This window comes from Aotus nancymaae, unplaced genomic scaffold (assembly GCF_030222135.1).
Source record: "Aotus nancymaae isolate 86718 unplaced genomic scaffold, 86718_ANA_hifiasm-v0.15.2.pri h1tg000016l, whole genome shotgun sequence".
In the NCBI taxonomy this organism is placed as follows: Eukaryota; Metazoa; Chordata; class Mammalia; order Primates; family Aotidae; genus Aotus; species Aotus nancymaae.
The window spans coordinates 2,080,073-2,095,908 of record NW_026988428.1 but is presented as its reverse complement, the minus strand read 5'-3'; the positions used below and the strand labels follow the sequence as shown (position 1 = coordinate 2,095,908).

At 44.8% G+C, this 15,836-nt stretch overlaps 1 protein-coding gene and 1 long non-coding RNA gene across 13 annotated transcripts in view; one reads left to right on the top strand and one right to left on the bottom strand.

The window, feature by feature from the left end:
- The window catches only part of ANKS1B (ankyrin repeat and sterile alpha motif domain containing 1B), a 1,270,775-nt gene that overhangs the window by 3,351 nt on the left and 1,251,588 nt on the right, over nt 1–15,836 (bottom strand). For 5 of the 12 annotated variants that reach the window (XM_012469264.3, XM_012469268.3, XM_012469270.3 and 2 more), the window contains 2 exons: nt 15,210–15,377; nt 8,160–10,034 (listed from right to left, as the gene is read on the bottom strand). In XM_012469264.3, coding sequence (XP_012324687.1) covers nt 9,924–10,034; nt 15,210–15,377 — 279 coding nt within the window. In that variant the 3' untranslated portion in view covers nt 8,160–9,923. Of the gene's footprint in view, nt 1–8,159; nt 10,035–15,209; nt 15,378–15,836 lie in introns of those variants that run through there. The other 7 variants (XM_021675575.2, XM_021675577.2, XM_021675585.2 and 4 more) reach the window with 2 other exon arrangements.
- Nucleotides 186–15,836, top strand: part of LOC135275355 (uncharacterized) — a 28,474-nt gene continuing 12,823 nt past the window's right edge. The window contains exons 1-2 of the long non-coding RNA XR_010342932.1: nt 186–379; nt 699–820. This is a non-coding gene — a long non-coding RNA (uncharacterized LOC135275355). The remainder of the gene's footprint in view (nt 380–698; nt 821–15,836) is intronic.

Genomic DNA, 15,836 nt, shown 5'->3' with positions numbered 1-15,836 from the left:
CTTAGTTTGTTCATGCATTTGCTTAATAAATATTGAGATGTACCATGTGCCTGGCATTGTTGTAGGTATTGGGAATACAGGAGTAGGCAAAACAAAATTCTTGCCTTACTGCAGGTAGGGGCCCGGGAGAGGCAGAAAAAGTAAGTAAGTAAAATCTGTAGTGAATTTGATGGTATTAAGTGGAGGGGAAGGGGTTACGTTTTTAGATGGACTGGCTCTTTTAGCAGGTGATGCTTGTACAGACCTTAAAGATGTGAGGAAGTGAGCTCTGAGGCTGTCGTGAAACCGTTCTGAAGCAAGGGTACAGCAGGCGCAGACTCCAGTGGGATGGGCTGTTGCATTCTGGGAGCAGCCAGGCGGCCTATGTGGCTGGAGAAGGGTGAGTGTGGGAAGTCTGACGGGAGAGGTGGGCAGAGAGGAATTGGGGTAGCACTGGAGGCTGCCTCTTAGGCCACAGTAGGGACTTCACTTTTGACTCTGGGAGCCAGTGTAGGAGGTTTGAGCAGTGGAGTGATCTGATTTAAGCTTTAACGAATCACCCAGGCAGTGGGAATCAATTGAAAGGGGAACCAATGAGAAGCTTTTGTAATCCGGACAAAATGAAGGTGGGCCAGACTAGGGTGGCAGCAGCAGAGATTGTGACAAGTTGGGATTCTGGACCTATTTTGAAGATAAGAGTTAATAGGATTTGCTGACAGATTGGATAAAGGTTGTGAGAGACAAGACAAGAATGATGCAAGGTTTTAGCCTGAGCAACTGCAAGAAGAGAATTGCTGTCAGCTGAGATGAAGAAGACAATGAAAGCAGCTTTGCAGACACAGTAAGTTTGAGATGCCTGTTAAACATTCCAAAAGTGTTGATGCTGCGAGTTCGTGGGAAAGGGCCATGCTGGAAGTAGAAATCTGAGAGTTATCAGTGAACCAATGATATTTAAAATCAAAGGACTAGATGAAATCAGCAGTGAAGTGGGTGTAGGTAGAAAAGACAGGGGGCCCCCAAGACTGAGTCCAGGGCAGTCTGCAGATTAGAGGGATGAGGGATCAGCCCAGGAGACTGAAAAGGACCAGCAGAGACTAAGAGTTGCAAATTAGTGTGGTAAGCATAGTGAATGCAGCAGGTGTGGGCCCCTTAACTTAATGTTATCTTGGCCCGAGTCCTTGATCGTTTATCCACCCACCTATCTATCCTGTACACCTGAGCATCTACTGCCAAGCACTGTTTTAAGCAGCAGAGGAAGCGATAAATACATTTCAGTTGTTGAGAGATTATGGGGAAAACGGATAAGAAAACAAGACAGTATCAGCAGTTGTCTTATCTGAAACATAAGGATCAGTTCTTTCTTCTAGATTGTTGTAAAGATTTAATGAGATAAAACTCGTGAAGCACTTATCTCATTGCCTGCACCAAAACAGTGCTCAGGGGACATTCTGTGATGCCATTTGAGCCCCCTCCTTTCCTGGCAACAGCCCCAGCTGCCGTCTCTGCCTCCAGTCGTGGCCCTCGGCCTAAGCTTTCCAGAGCACTCATCTGAATCAGTTTAAACTTCTCTGTTTAAACTTTGTGTTTGCACTTCAGTTTAAACCCTGGACCTGCTCCGTGTTCTCTTTTGTAGCTGTTTCTCTATGCTGTCCTTCTCTCATCAGTTTTCTTTTCCCCCCTAACTCCCTATGTTTCACAAATTCTTTGAGATGACCCTCAAGGGTTGAAGGTCTGCCCTGCCCTCTCCTAGCATTCTCTTTTCTCTCTCATGGCCTTTATTGTTGTCTTGGAATTGCTTGCTTATTGAGGTCCCCAGTAAATTGTAAGCTCCTTGAAAGCCAGGACTGTACAGAGTCTAACATGAGCCTAACATTGCAGTGAGGGCCTCAGTAAACAGTTGTTGGATGACTGGGATTCATCCCCTGAGTTCCATGGGTTGCCCATGTGTTCATAACACAGTCTCCGTTCTCCCTTTCCATGAGGATATCATGAGGCTGTCAAATGAAGATGTAGCATATCACCAACATTTTATCTTGCCGTTTTAGTTTGGCCGTTTTCTGTGAAATATCATTAGGGGAAAGTAAAACTACTTGGATAAAAGAGGTTTGCTGCCAAATTATATAAAATGAATAAACATATCCCTGCAGTGTTTAAGTCAGCAAGTATGGCCGTCTATTATTCAGCAAACGTTTTATATTATAATTTACTGACTGACCTTTAGTGAAGGAGAAAATTATTTTCTAATAATTCTTAGTCTCTGAAGATTGTCACTGGAACACATTCCTTGCTCATAACCCCTCCTCTTAGGACCATGGATATACTAAACAGTTATTAAAATGCCTGAATTAGAAAATCTGCTGCTCTTGGGCTATGAGTTTAACTACAGAATTACTGTATATGCTCACATGAGAGGGGAAGAAGAAGGGGGTCACATTTGAGGCTCAGCAGAGACCAGGCCTTTGAAGTCATTTGGCAACAACAATGACTTGCGCCTGAGTCAAATGATGTGAGACCAGAACTTGGGAAATTTTCATTTCAATTATGATTCAGGAAAACGAGTCGCTGGTGTTCATTGTAAATTCATTTATGAGATCAGGCCCTCAGTACTGGGAATGCTACTTATCACATAGAAATGAATAGAAAAATTTGCCTCTGTAATTTCCATCACCCAGGGCTAGAATATGTAATTAGAGAGGATGGTCAAGGCCTGAGTTTGGGTCTGGGGGTTCAAACTAGAAAACACTGAGCAGGTGAGTAGAGACTCCTGCTCAGTACTGAGGTGGCTGTTCCGAGGAGCAGGAGCACGTTTGCATTCATTCATTCATTCAAATGTTTATTGCTGCTCCACTCCAGGCACTGCCCAGCTCTGGTTTATCTTCACAGGAGTTGAGTGGATCCGCAGACTGCAGCTTCAGTTTTTACAGGAAGAACTAAACCTCAGCAGCTAATCAGTGACAAAGCTAGGGCTAGAATCCAAATCTGCTATTCTTTATAGAAAGGCCAAAACTCCCTAGGCTTGTAAGTCGCATGTCAGTTACAACCTCAAGTAGAATATTCCTTGGTTTAGTGGCAGATGACACCAGCCTGGGGATCATAGGGCTTGGGTTTCACTAGCTGGGGAAGGTCATCCATTAGCTTATGTGATGGTTTTGGAGACCTTATATTCACCTTCAATTAGCAGTGATTCTAAGCCCTTCACCTACTCTGTCAATTAACCTCTGGAGACATCCCGAGTGTTTTAGAAGGAAGGAAGGAAGCTACTATTTTTTGAGGGCCTTTTATGTGCCAAGCCCACAGGCTGGGTACTTTCCATACATTATTTAACTGAATCGTAACAGTGCTGCAAGGTGTGGAAACAGATGCAGAGAGGTTAGGTTTCCAGGGCCCCAGAGCAAAGTGGTGGAGCTGGGTTTCTGGTCCATGGCCTTCTGTCTCCACTGGTAACACTCCCTGTACCTTCTCATTGAAGCCCTTGGGCTGGAGGGTCCAAGAGCATCACTTCAGTTCTGCATTTCATTCATTACTCACTTGCATCAGGACAGATGCATCACTACTAAGCTTTCAGAAGACACCAGATGCTGTCTGCTCCCAAGGAGCTTCTACTTTTGGTAGTCTGATTAACTTCTATCTGTGCCTGTAGAGATTGCTCTTTGAAAAAAAGCAGCAGGAACATTCTGATAGAAGCCAATGGACTGGAGAGGTGGGAGAATGCGTTGGATTTGCCAGCACCCGGCCACTGCTCAACCTGCTCTCAATTCTTGAATGATTCAGGCATTGAGCAGGGTAGGTAGGGGAGCTACTGTTGCCTTCCCTTTGGAGGAGCCTGTTTCTACTTTGAAACTTTTAAGGGATTTATTTCAAATTAGTGGCAGCCCTGGGCTAGTGGATCTGTGTGCTTTCTTCTGCCATCTTGATTTCGTCTCCCCTTTCTCCTTTTCCTTTCATTTGAAAAGATGTAGCCCCTCAGAGCCTCACTTTCCTGATTTGTCAAATAGGGAACCTAATGTACAAGGCTTTTGTGGGACTTAGAAAAATGTCAAGAGTCTGATATGGGTCTCAGTAAGCGCATAATAATTATCTTTGGTCCCAGTTACAAACCCCCATTCCTGTGCTGCCCAAATCTCCATGGTTTACAAATTGGGACCCTGCTGCTTCTGCTCCATGGCAGCTAGCTTTCTCCAGGCACTCTCCTCTACTGCCTCCTTATGGCCATTGGCTTTTAGGAGACAGACCTTGCTTAGCAGGAAAGCTGTCACCTGCTTTCTTTTGAACTAGCCTAAACCTTATTCTCTTTGGGTGATGCATACACCCATCAAGTGGTAAGGAGGACTGGGAATGAGAGGAGAAAAGATGCTGGGCTTGTTGCTGGGGCCAGTAGCGTGGGAGTGTGGTGGTATCTGTGTGGCTTTGACTGTCAAGTGGATGTAAGTTCAACCCTGGCTGCACTAACATTCCAGCAGTGTGACTTCAGCAAATGGGTTAATCTCCTCAAGGATTCACTTCCTAGGGAGCCTTTAAATTTTCCTGGGTGATTCCAGTGTGCAGCGGAGGTTGAGAGCCAGGGCCCTCTACTCTCACCCTTGATGCCCAACCAAGTCATTGCCAGTCCCCTCCCTCGGCACAGCCCATGGCGCTGTGATGTCTGCAGATGCAGCATGCCCCTTTGTGCCTGCTCTGCCCGTGACATTCTCAGGAGCTTGCCTGGCAGCAAAGATGTTTGGTGTGCATATTAACACAGCTGTGGGGATCTTTCCTGCTCAGGTGTGGTGGCTAATTTATAGAACAACTTTGCCAGGATGATCACCAATCCCTCTTACAGGCACTGCTTTCTCTGTTCAAGTGTCTGACCTGTGTATGCTTGCATTTGCCTTTTAGCTATTACTGTGATGATTCCCATTGTGGTAGACACTGCCAGTGACCACCCCAATATCCAATCTCCCCCTTTTCCTCATTGACAACCCCTGCATCGTCGGGGGCTGCAGTGTGCTCATCTAAAACAACTGTAACCACATTTTCCATCCTACATAGGGGTGGCCAATGAGCTGTATGCCGAAGTTGTAGGGTGGAGCTTCCAGGAAAGCTCTTAAAAGTTTGCCTTATTCAGCTGAACAATGCTTCCATCCCATGGTCTTTACCATCTTTTCTAATGCCAGGAATGTGTGTATGCTGGAGGATGCTCCAGCAGCCATTTTGTGACAATGAGGCAATCTTGAGGCTAGATGCCACTTCCAAAGGATGGCAGAGTAGAAATATTAGAAGGATCGTGAGATTTCAGTGATATCATAGAGCTACAACTCCAGTTCTGTACTGCCTATCTCTGAAGTTCATGTCATATGAGGGAAAATTCAACGCCTACCTCATTTAAGACATTGTTATTGCTGGTCTTTGCTACTAGTCCTGAGTTCAAGCCCTAAATGATACTCCCCAAAACAAACCTGGTGAATAACAGCAATTCAACAAATGTCACCGACCCCTGAATCTCTGCCTCCTCCACCCACTCACCCCAGCCACGAACACTGTTCTCCTGATGAGTAACTGGGCATCTAGCTGTGAGGTTGCTGAAGCTTAATGGAATCTCAGAAAGTCAGAAAGCTACTCAACAAGTTCACAAACAAGTGATGCATGAACCACACCCAGCCCACAGATGAGTTCTGTGTGGCTCACACTTATTTTTTAAAATAGAGTTTGCTGCCAACACTTCAAAACCCAGTGATTTTTGCATAAAAATCCAGATTTCTCAGAAAATCTGTGGACCCAGGGTCTTCCTTCCTGCCTGGCCACAATCAGCTGGAACTCAGCAGTGGCTGCCCCTGAGACAAGGCACAGTTGCTACCCCACTCACTCATGTCACCTGTATGGCTTGGAAGGCATGTGAGTTTGCAACCTGCTCAAACCCACACCCCAGAAATGGCCTGCCAAAATGGGATTCCTGAATCCGCTTGTACCTTTCTTCTCAGTCTCCCCTGACTCAACACAGCACATGGGGATTGTTTTCCTCTCAGAAAACTGAGCATGCACTTTTGAGAAGGAAAGAAATCCGCCACTCAAATGTCATAAAACAGCTGATGCTGCCTCTTACTTGGGGGCCTCTTGACTTCCCACGTGTCTTACTGCCACTGGAGAGGGAGGGCTGCAGGCAGGCAGGCTCCCTGGGGAGCAGCTGTTGGGATGCTTGATGGAGGCCCTGAGACATCCAGAGGACAATTAAATAGGGTATTGAATATGGATTGCTTTGAATGGTTTTTATTACCACATTTGTGAGCTGACTTTGGTTGTAAAATCTGACTCCATCTCCGCTTGTTCTTACTGTGGTGATGAGACAGAACTTCAAGATGTCCTAAATAGCAGGGCTTGGAACATGCACATTAGCTTGTCTGTACTCGTGAAGTCTGTCATCTGATACCCGCGCTCCTCCACCATCTGAATGAAGTTAGGAGCCCTGATAAAACCTCCGCTGCTGCAGCCGCCACCTTCCACTGGGGTGACCCCATTGGAGATGACAAATGAAGGATCTCTTAGTTTAGTCTGATGTGTAAGTCTTCACATCACTGGTCATTAACTACTCTTGGAAAGTTAAATGCCGCTGCAGCTTTGTTTTTCTTTTTCCCCAAACATAGGTCTCTTGGGTTTTGGAGAGAAAAAAACCGTTTTAATAATCTGTAGCTGTGATTTTTGATGAGTTGCACACTGAGTGCAATATGTTGGGTGTAGAATGATCATCTTTGCAGAAGCAACTCTAAGGAAAATGATGCCACGTTAAGCACAGAGTGAGTTCTCATTAAGTAGACTGACTTGAGCTGAAGACAGAAACAGTTAAGTGGAATCGGCATTCCAGTGGATGGCACCGAGGTCTTAGGGTTATTTCAACCACAAAAATAAGTTCCAGCTCCTAGTTACTAATGGAATCACAATATGGTGACAGCCAAAAGGCCTGAGCAAGTTCAAAGCACTGTCTCTGCCTGCATTGGAACTGGTTTCTGTGGGAAGCAGGACTCCGTTGCTGGGGTAGGCAGATGCTTGGCTTCACTTGCCTAGAGGCACCGACAGCAGTAAATGTGGGGCTGGGTGGCTGCTGGGGAGACAGGACTGGAGCATGGGGTGGGCCAATGGGGCCTTGCTGCACGTAGACTCTCTGCTGGCTGTGTAGGCTAGTTACCCAATTTTATTTCAAAAAATGTGTTTAGAACCTTCAGGTTGCTTAACTTTTCTAGGAAACATAATGACTAGCCTATGTAAAAAGAGAACTTAGAAATTTGATTTTTTTGAAAAAAAGGCCTTCTTCCTGCAGATTTCCTGAACACGGCCATTGTAATTCTCTTGAGGCTAGACCACTTATCAGATTTTCATTTCTTTTCAGAAATAGCTTAGGAGTGATGCTACCTTGAATTCAAGTGTGAATTTTTATTGATTTTTGAGGGTTTGGCCACGTGTTCCTTTATCCAAGCCTGTCTTCTGCTCCCTCTTATCTAAACATTACACCAGCAATATTCTCAAGTATTACAACTTGAGAAAATCTTGTGTGTCTTGAGAAAAATCATTTCTATGACTTAGTAATGAACTAACTAGGGACAATTTTCATAGGGTTCATTCACTCAAATTTATCATAGAATACAATTTAATGAGAAACAAACAATTATTAAATGGAGTAATTGAATTCAAGTCCCTTTTTGAGTAATGTTAGCATTCAATGAACCCCTGACCATGCTTATTGAAGTTATCAATGTGTCAAATTTCCTCTTGAAGAAAATCAGCCACAAATCCTTCATTTTCCCTGCTCTGCTCTGGTCTATGGGGCTGCTGTGTGTTTAGAAAAAAATATGAAAGGACTGATGACCATGTAGATAATGTTTTTCCAAACATACCATCGATGCCGCGCTACAAAAGCGATCCAGTTTGGTGGTCCTCTCTCCTTTAGAGATGCCTATTTTGACAATTCCTCCTTACAATCTGCTTTAATATTTAAAAGAAGGCAATGGGGGCTTTGGACTGAAATTGAAGTTAGTTTCAGAGTCCTGTGTATCTTTCTCAGCCTAGTTGAACTTGGAACTGTGCAACTTTTCTCAACAATTTTGCCAATTAAAAGAGTCCCTTTAGCTGTAGATGCTGAGAAGCCTGGGCCTTTGGTTCTGCTCCTAAATGGGAGTGGGGAAGGTGCTCACAGAACGATGCCAAGCACCACGGGCTGTACAACTTCTGTTTTATTTTTGTGTGCTTTTTTTTTTTATAGGATATAAATAATGACAAAAATTACAAAATTTATAACTGGAAGCCCAAGCTTATTTACACATATGCTTCTGTTTCGGCAAAGCTCCTACTGACTTTTCTCCTATACAATTGCCTCTTGGTACCATATCTTAGTGTTATTTAACTCTCATTTAGCTACATACATATCAACAGTGAATAGGCAAAATATATACAAGGAACTGTTCAGTTCAAGTAATTTAATATTGTATTAAAATTCTTCAACACTGAACTAAAACCATATACATTTGTCAGTTTGAAATAAAATTTAGTTGTTATTCTTCAAAACTCACCAACTGATGAATATAACTGATCATCTCAGTTAGGTTTAAAATAATATCAGTTAATAAAAAAACATTAAGACAATTCCACAATTTATCAATATCGCTATAATGAACTTCAAAATGATTCACAATGTGATTGTTAGAACAATATACATTAAAATGTTATTTTTTTCTATAATGATATTGGTACTGTTTATATAATTTGATTCTACATAAATATACATTATGGTATCATACAAATACTCCACAGAGACATTAAAAAATTAAAATACCTTAAAGAAATGTAAGTAAATTTTATTTAATCAAATAGTAAGCAAACTTTTTTTTCTGTTTGTCTCAAGAAAAGATTTATTACTTTGGAATTTCTTTTTTTTTTTTGTATTTGTTTTTTCTAGAAAAAGAAATTTTTGCAATAGAATTTTATTAACACCTTTCTCAAACAAGGTTTCCATGACAGAAATCTTGACAGCAGGAGCACTAGATTTTTTTTTATAACATGTTCTTTAAAACACTGTGAAGATTTAAAAAACAATCTTGGCAGGCTGATGGCTGTTTCAGCACTTCCAGGTCTCCTGCTCTAGGGAGCATCACCAGTATTTTGCCACCACTGAGCCAGTCCTCTTGGTAGTAGCAGTAGAAATTTAATTATTTGAAATGAAACCAGAAACATCCCTCACAACTAACCTAGTTTTCTTATCAATGCATTAATGAAACATTCTTTTAATAAAAATATTTAATACAAGACACATTTTGCTGTGCAGAATAAATTCCTCTGTTTTGAATCATTCTTTCCTTTGAACCAATCACTTGGTTGAAAGGTTTTCTTTCTCTGACATAGTTGATTACATATAAAATCCACAAATATAGAAATCGGGAAACAGAATCGCCTGGCAATCATATCATGGGACTTGTTTTTGTCCTTTTGCATTAAACGATACTCAATGATAGAATGATTTTACAGATGCTTTGGAGGTGGGAGGGGTAGTGCTGCTCTGATTTCACTTTTAAAACTGCTGACAGTGAAAACATACTTTTAGGCAGTATTAGAGATCCCTTTTCCTTTTTTTTTTTTTTTTTTTTTTAAAGAAAAGGTATTATCCCCAAATGAAGCAAAGGAAGTACTGGGGCGGAGTCATCAGAAATACCTTGGGAGGTGGTGGGGAGGGGAGTCGGGAGCATCAGGGAAAACCCATCTCAACTCACGCCTCTCAGGGGTTGCGACTGGAAAGTCTTGGCGTTTTCCGTCACTGGTGCAGAAAGAACTTCCCCAGGAATGGCCAGTGGCCTTTCGCCCGTAATGAGGCCGCACGCTCAGAGCAGTCTTCCTCCTGGGCTGGGTGGACGCGGAGGCGCGAAGGAAAGCCTGCTCCGGGACTGCGTGGCGAGCAAGGCACCGCGAGGACAGGAGGACGGCGAGTATCAGAAAATCGTGGTTTCATACTTGGTATTAATGCCCCTCTTGGTTTCTTGGCCCGGCTCCACAATCCACGGCAGATTGGCCAGAGTCTTTTGCTCAGATGGGTCGATCTGCTTTAAAACAGAAAGGCTGATGCCTGTTATACGGTCGCCGCGCGGGTGCGCGCATGCACGCGGACGCCGCCGGCGAACCCACGCGAGGCCCCGCGCCCCAGGCCGGGGACGGCGATGCTGGTCTGGGCGGCTCGCGGGCTGGTTCTTTGGACACACATTTACCGCATATCAACTCTGTGCGGGGCACCGAAGGGTGGTGGTGAATGAGGCACAGCCCTTGCCCTTGTGAGCACACAGACGGGGAGCAGACAGAGGCGGATTTCAGTGCTGAGAGGTGAGACACGAGGGGAAGAGAGGGCACCCTGTGGGCACACACCTCGGGAGCCAGGGGGGCTTCCTGGAGGAGGTGAATCAGGCCATGCCAATCCTCAGCTCTCCCTCTTGAGTGGTTTCCATCACAGTCAGTCAGAACAAAACCTGAACTCCTCACTGTGACCTCCAGCACCCCTGGCCACCTGACGTTTGTGCTCCAGCCACACAGCTTCCTTGCTCTTTCTGCCCACCAAGCCCATGCCCAGGGCCTCTACGCTCTTCATCTGCTCTGCCCGAGTTCCCTGCTTCGGACACTTGCATGCCTCACGCTCCAATGCCATTCAGATCTCTGCTCAAATGCCACTTCCATTGCCACCTCTCTTCCTAGAAGCCTTACCTGTTTACGCCTACAAAAAGCACCCCAACTTTTTTGGCTCTCCTCTTCTGCCTTATTCTTCACAATACTTATTGCTACATGCGTCACCTCATATTTATTTGTTCATCCTCCACTGCCATGTATGCTCATGGAGGCAGGATTCTGTTTTGTTTCCTGCCATTTTCTCCAAAACACAGAAAAGCTCCTGGCAACCCCCTAAATAGTAGGCATACAATAAACACTTGTTGAATAAATGGTATTGAAAGAATGAGGTAATATTTAAATAGCCAAAGGACCAGCAAGTATTTGCCTGAAGACAGGAGAAGGGGGCATTTGAAGTAGATGAAACAGCATATGCGGAAGTCGCAGAATAATCTGTACACAGAATGAAACAGAGCCTCATCTTCCACCATATACAGAAATCAACTCAAAATGGATTAAAGGCTCAGAAGATCTGAGACAATGAAAGAACTGGAAGAAAACACTGGGGAAACACTACAGGACAGCGGTCTGGCAAAGATATTTTGGGTAAAATCTCAAAAGCACAGGCAGTAAAAGTAGAAATAGACATGGAATTACATCAAGCAAAAAAGCTTCTGCACAGCAAAGGAAACAACAAAGCGAAAAGACTACCTATAGAATGGGAGAAAATATTTGCAAGGTATCCATCTGACAAGGGATTAGTAACCAGAATAAATCAGGGACTCGAATAACTCAATAGAAAAAAAACCCAATCTGATTAAATAGTAGGCAATAGAACTGAACAGACATTTCTCAAAAGACGACATACAATGGCCAACAGGTATAGGAAAAAATGTTCAACATCACTCATCATCAGGGACACGTGAATGACAACCACAGCGTGACACCATCTCACCCCCATTGGAATGGCTACTATCAAAAAGACAAAAAATAACGGATGCTGGTGAGGCTGCAGAGAAAGGGAAACACGTCTACACTGTTAGTGGGAATATAAATTAGTAAAGCCACTATGGAGAATAGCACGGAGGTTCCTCAAGAAAACTAAAAACAGAGCTACCATCTATTCCAGCAATCCCACTACTGGGTGTATATATATATAAAAAAATCAGTATATCAAAGAGGTATCTGCACTCCCATGTTTATTGCAGAATTATTCACAGCAGCCAAGACGTGGAATCAAACTAAGTGTCCATCAATGGATGAATGGGTAAAGAAAGTGTGGTATATATACACAATGGAATACTATTCAGCCATAAAAAGAATGAGTTCCTGTCATTTGTGCAACATGGGCGAACTGAAGATCATCAGGTTGAGTGAAATAAGCCAGGCACAGAAAGACAAATATTTACGTTCTTATATGTGGAAGCTATAAAAAGTGGATCTCATGGAGATAGAGTAGAATGCTGGTTACCAGAGGTTGGAAAGTGAAGAAGGGAGAGTAGGGATGAAGAGAGATTGGTTAATAGGTACAAAAATACAGTTAAATAGAAGGAGTAAGTTCTAGTATTTGATAGCACAGTAGGGTGACTATAGTCAACAATAATTTATTGTATATTTCAAGATAGCTAGAATTGTAATTTCTCAACACAAAAATGTTTGAGATGGATATCTCAGTTAACTAACATGATCATTACACATTGTATATATGTGTCAAAATATCATATAGCAATAAAAAAGAGTCCCAGAGGTAAGGGAAAATGGTCGTTGAGGGGTTGGGGTCAGTTTACAGGCTGGGAATCAGGAGGGCAGACCACTGAGGGTGAGGAGGTGAGCAGGGGCCCAGTCAGGCTGAGCCTTGAGCCAAACCCAGGTGGGTTCTAAAATGGTTTTAATATTAATAAATGCTACACAGAATTAAATGCTACACAGTAGATGACATGCTTGAAGGTGACTGGGTGTCTCTGTGCATACAAATACAACAGGCCACTCCTGGGGTCGGACCAGGCTGTCTGCTCTCAGGAACGACCCCAGGGTGAGATCTACACCACAGCTGCCTCTTCCTTTGGTGTTTCCAGGTCTGCCTGCCCTGTCCTAGCTGCCTGCTCTGCTCAGAGTCTGGGGTTGCGGGAAGGCCTCTCCCATTTCTCTGGCACCATGAGCTCTGCAGCTGCCTTCTACTGTGCTTTGACTATATCTTCACAAGGCTGTGGGAAGGACCTCACGTGTTCTTAGGGATCACTGAATATTTCTTACCAAGAAATGCCCAGAGCTGAGGGAACTAGAATATTAATGCCTGTCGAGGGGGACTGACCTTGAAGCAGGTAAGTGATATCAGTATTATTCACTGCGTATTTTCCTATTTCCCAGTGAAGGCATCTGGATGAATATTCTATGAGCTCTTATGGCACCCAACCCTTTATACTCTTCTGGAAGAAGCCTATAGGGACCGGGGTGAGGTCAGATAGAGGCACCTGCTGTGAACAGATTTATTCAGCCCACATGAGAATGAATACAATAGTCTAAGAGATAATCTCAAAAACATTCTGCAAATTCCTGGACACTTAATAGCCTAATCAGTCTCAAAGATATACGTGTGAAATCCATCCACAGGCCCTCATTTCTTCATCCACAGATATTCACTGGGCACCTGCTAAGGGCCTGGTTCTGGTGGTGGCAAGACAGGTGGGGTCCCTGTGTGCATGAAACTTACATTTTTGTGGAGGGAGGTAGACAATAAAGCCATCAGTTAAAAAAAAAACCCTCAATTAATAAATGCTATACAGAATTTAAAGTAGATGACATGCTTGAAGGTGACTGAGGGTCTATGTCAGATTGGACGGTCAGGACATCCGCCTCTTCAAGTAGCCGAGACCTGAATGACAAGATGAAGTCAGCCATGCAGAAATCGGGGGGGATATTCCAGGTGTGGGGAGCAGGTGGCCTAAAGGCCTCGGTTAGGAGTGAGCATTATATAGTCAAGGAACGGGAAGACCTGAGCATCAAAGAGGACCGTGGTGGGAAACTGCATTCTGGGTACTTGGGGCACAGGGTGCCATGACTGATCTCTGCTGTGTCGGGAGGGGAGTCTCGAGGAACTATACTGCATAGGCCCGGGGCCAAGTGGCAGTGGCCCAGACTGGAAGAGAGATAGAGGAAGTGGGGAAGAGTGAACTGAGATATATTTTAGGGGTACAATGAATGGGATCTGCTCATGGGTTGGATACAGAGGTGAGGGTAAGGCAGGAATCCAGGCTAATTTGTAGACTTTGGGCTTGAGTAACATGGTGAGTGGGTGTGGGGTGGGGAAGATGGTTAAGAAGAGGTTTGAGGGGAAAATCAGGAACTGTGTTCTGTACATGCTAAGTTTCAGCTGTCTGTGATCAAGGTGGAAATGTGAAAGAAGTTGTTGGCCACATGAGTCTGGAGTTGGGGGATGCCCAGGGCTGGAGATAGAGAACTGGGAGCTAGTGTGTTGGGTTGGGTCAGGGGCTCAGAGGGTGGTGTTGGAAGAAAGACTTCAGAGGAGGTGCAGCTCCTGGGAATGATCAGTAATGAGTGATGGGCATGGGAGTGAACAGCTGGGGCCGGAGGGAAAGATCATGAAAGTAAACTGTCGAGGAACTGTGAGACCAGATGCTGGAGGGGTCATCCCTGTGGATGTTGATGTTGCCAAGAAGAATGACAGGGGTAGGGCCCCAAAAGAAGACTGGAAACAAGAACTGCATGGTCACAAAGGGAGATGCCTCCCTGCAAACGTTAAAAATGCCTGCTGTTCCCCCATGACAGTGCAGGTAGGGGCTGGTGAGAGGGAGGAGAGACAGTTCCAGATGGAAGGATTTGGGGGCGTGAGAGCAATGCATTCTGGGGGAGTCCCAGGGTTTCTAGGATGCAATACGGCAGCCGGGGCAGAAACCAGATGGGAGGCTGGCTGGGAAACTTCCAGCTTTTGGATATTGCTACTACCAGAGGAGGCCGCTTTGAAGTCATGCAAGCCTGTTGGGACAGGATGTCTGCAGAGCCTGTGGGAGGGAAGGGGAGGAAATTCCTGGAGGAAGGCAGATGCCGAGAAGGAGGGGCTGCACCCTCTGAACAGTCACCACGCTGCAGGAAGCCTCAGCTGTGGGAGGCAAAGCACCCGGGCCATGGTGCAGGCCTTGCATATAGCAGAGCAGCCTGTGCATCCAGCTTCCTCTAGCTGGGGACTGAGGATATCATCACTGTGTACCTCTGCACACCTCTCTGGAGGCCAGGGGCTTGCAGGACGCTTTGTCCTCTGATGGGATGGTGGCTGAAGCCTCAGGGAACACTGCTCCCAAGCTTTTCTGAACTGTTAGGTAAGATTCACCAAGAACGGCCAGTACCTGCTGCTGAGACCCTTCATAGGGTTGCTGCAGGTGACTAAGAAAGTGGATTTCTCTGGAGGCTGCAAGTTGAGGGAGATGGTCCCCAAGACTTGGTAGGAACCAGGCTGAGATGATGATGGAGACATGCTGGGAGGAGGCCAAGGGAAAGGATGAAGAAGAGGCCCTGGATTCTAATGGCACCCATACCATGCAAGGGCCTGGTTAGCAGCCCCTTTCCCTCCTGTTCAAGGCTTTTAGAACATCTGTATCTTTTCTACTTACCACGGACTTGCGAATGCTAACGCGGGGCTTGGGGATGGGTTTGGAGGGTTTGTTTTCAAAGCTTTCTGGAAGTGTGGAGGAGTGTCCCCCTTTTCTTGCTTGTAGTGCTAGCTGGTAAGCGACTTCAAAGGCCTGTCCCAGGGTTAGGATGATTTCGTAGGCTAAATTCTGTAAGAAAAATGAGAAAGCGTTTGGTACTGGCACGCTGCAAATCAGAATGGGTCGAACGGCTGAGGAACACTGAGGGAGGTGAGCTAGTGAGGAGCTTAAACTGCTTCACTGGAGGCAGCAGGGATTCAGTGGAAATCTACAAAGAACAGGACACTCCAGGTCCAACTTAGGGTCTATACCAGGCATTAGCCACTTGTGAAAAGAAAAATCTTGGGACCCCAAATCGCTAAGACAAATGAAAAAGTCAGCTGGGAACTGCATCCGGCAAACCTGCCTTGCATTAAATTCCTAAATAAGATAGCTACAAAGATTAAAAAAAAAAAAAAAAAGCTACATTCCTCCCTCACAATTTGCCCACAAGGAAATTTCCTGTGGACGAAAGACCGAACTCAAGTCATCCCTCTGCTCATGTGAGATAAATGCGTATCTGATTGCTTCCTTTGCCCTGTGGTTTCA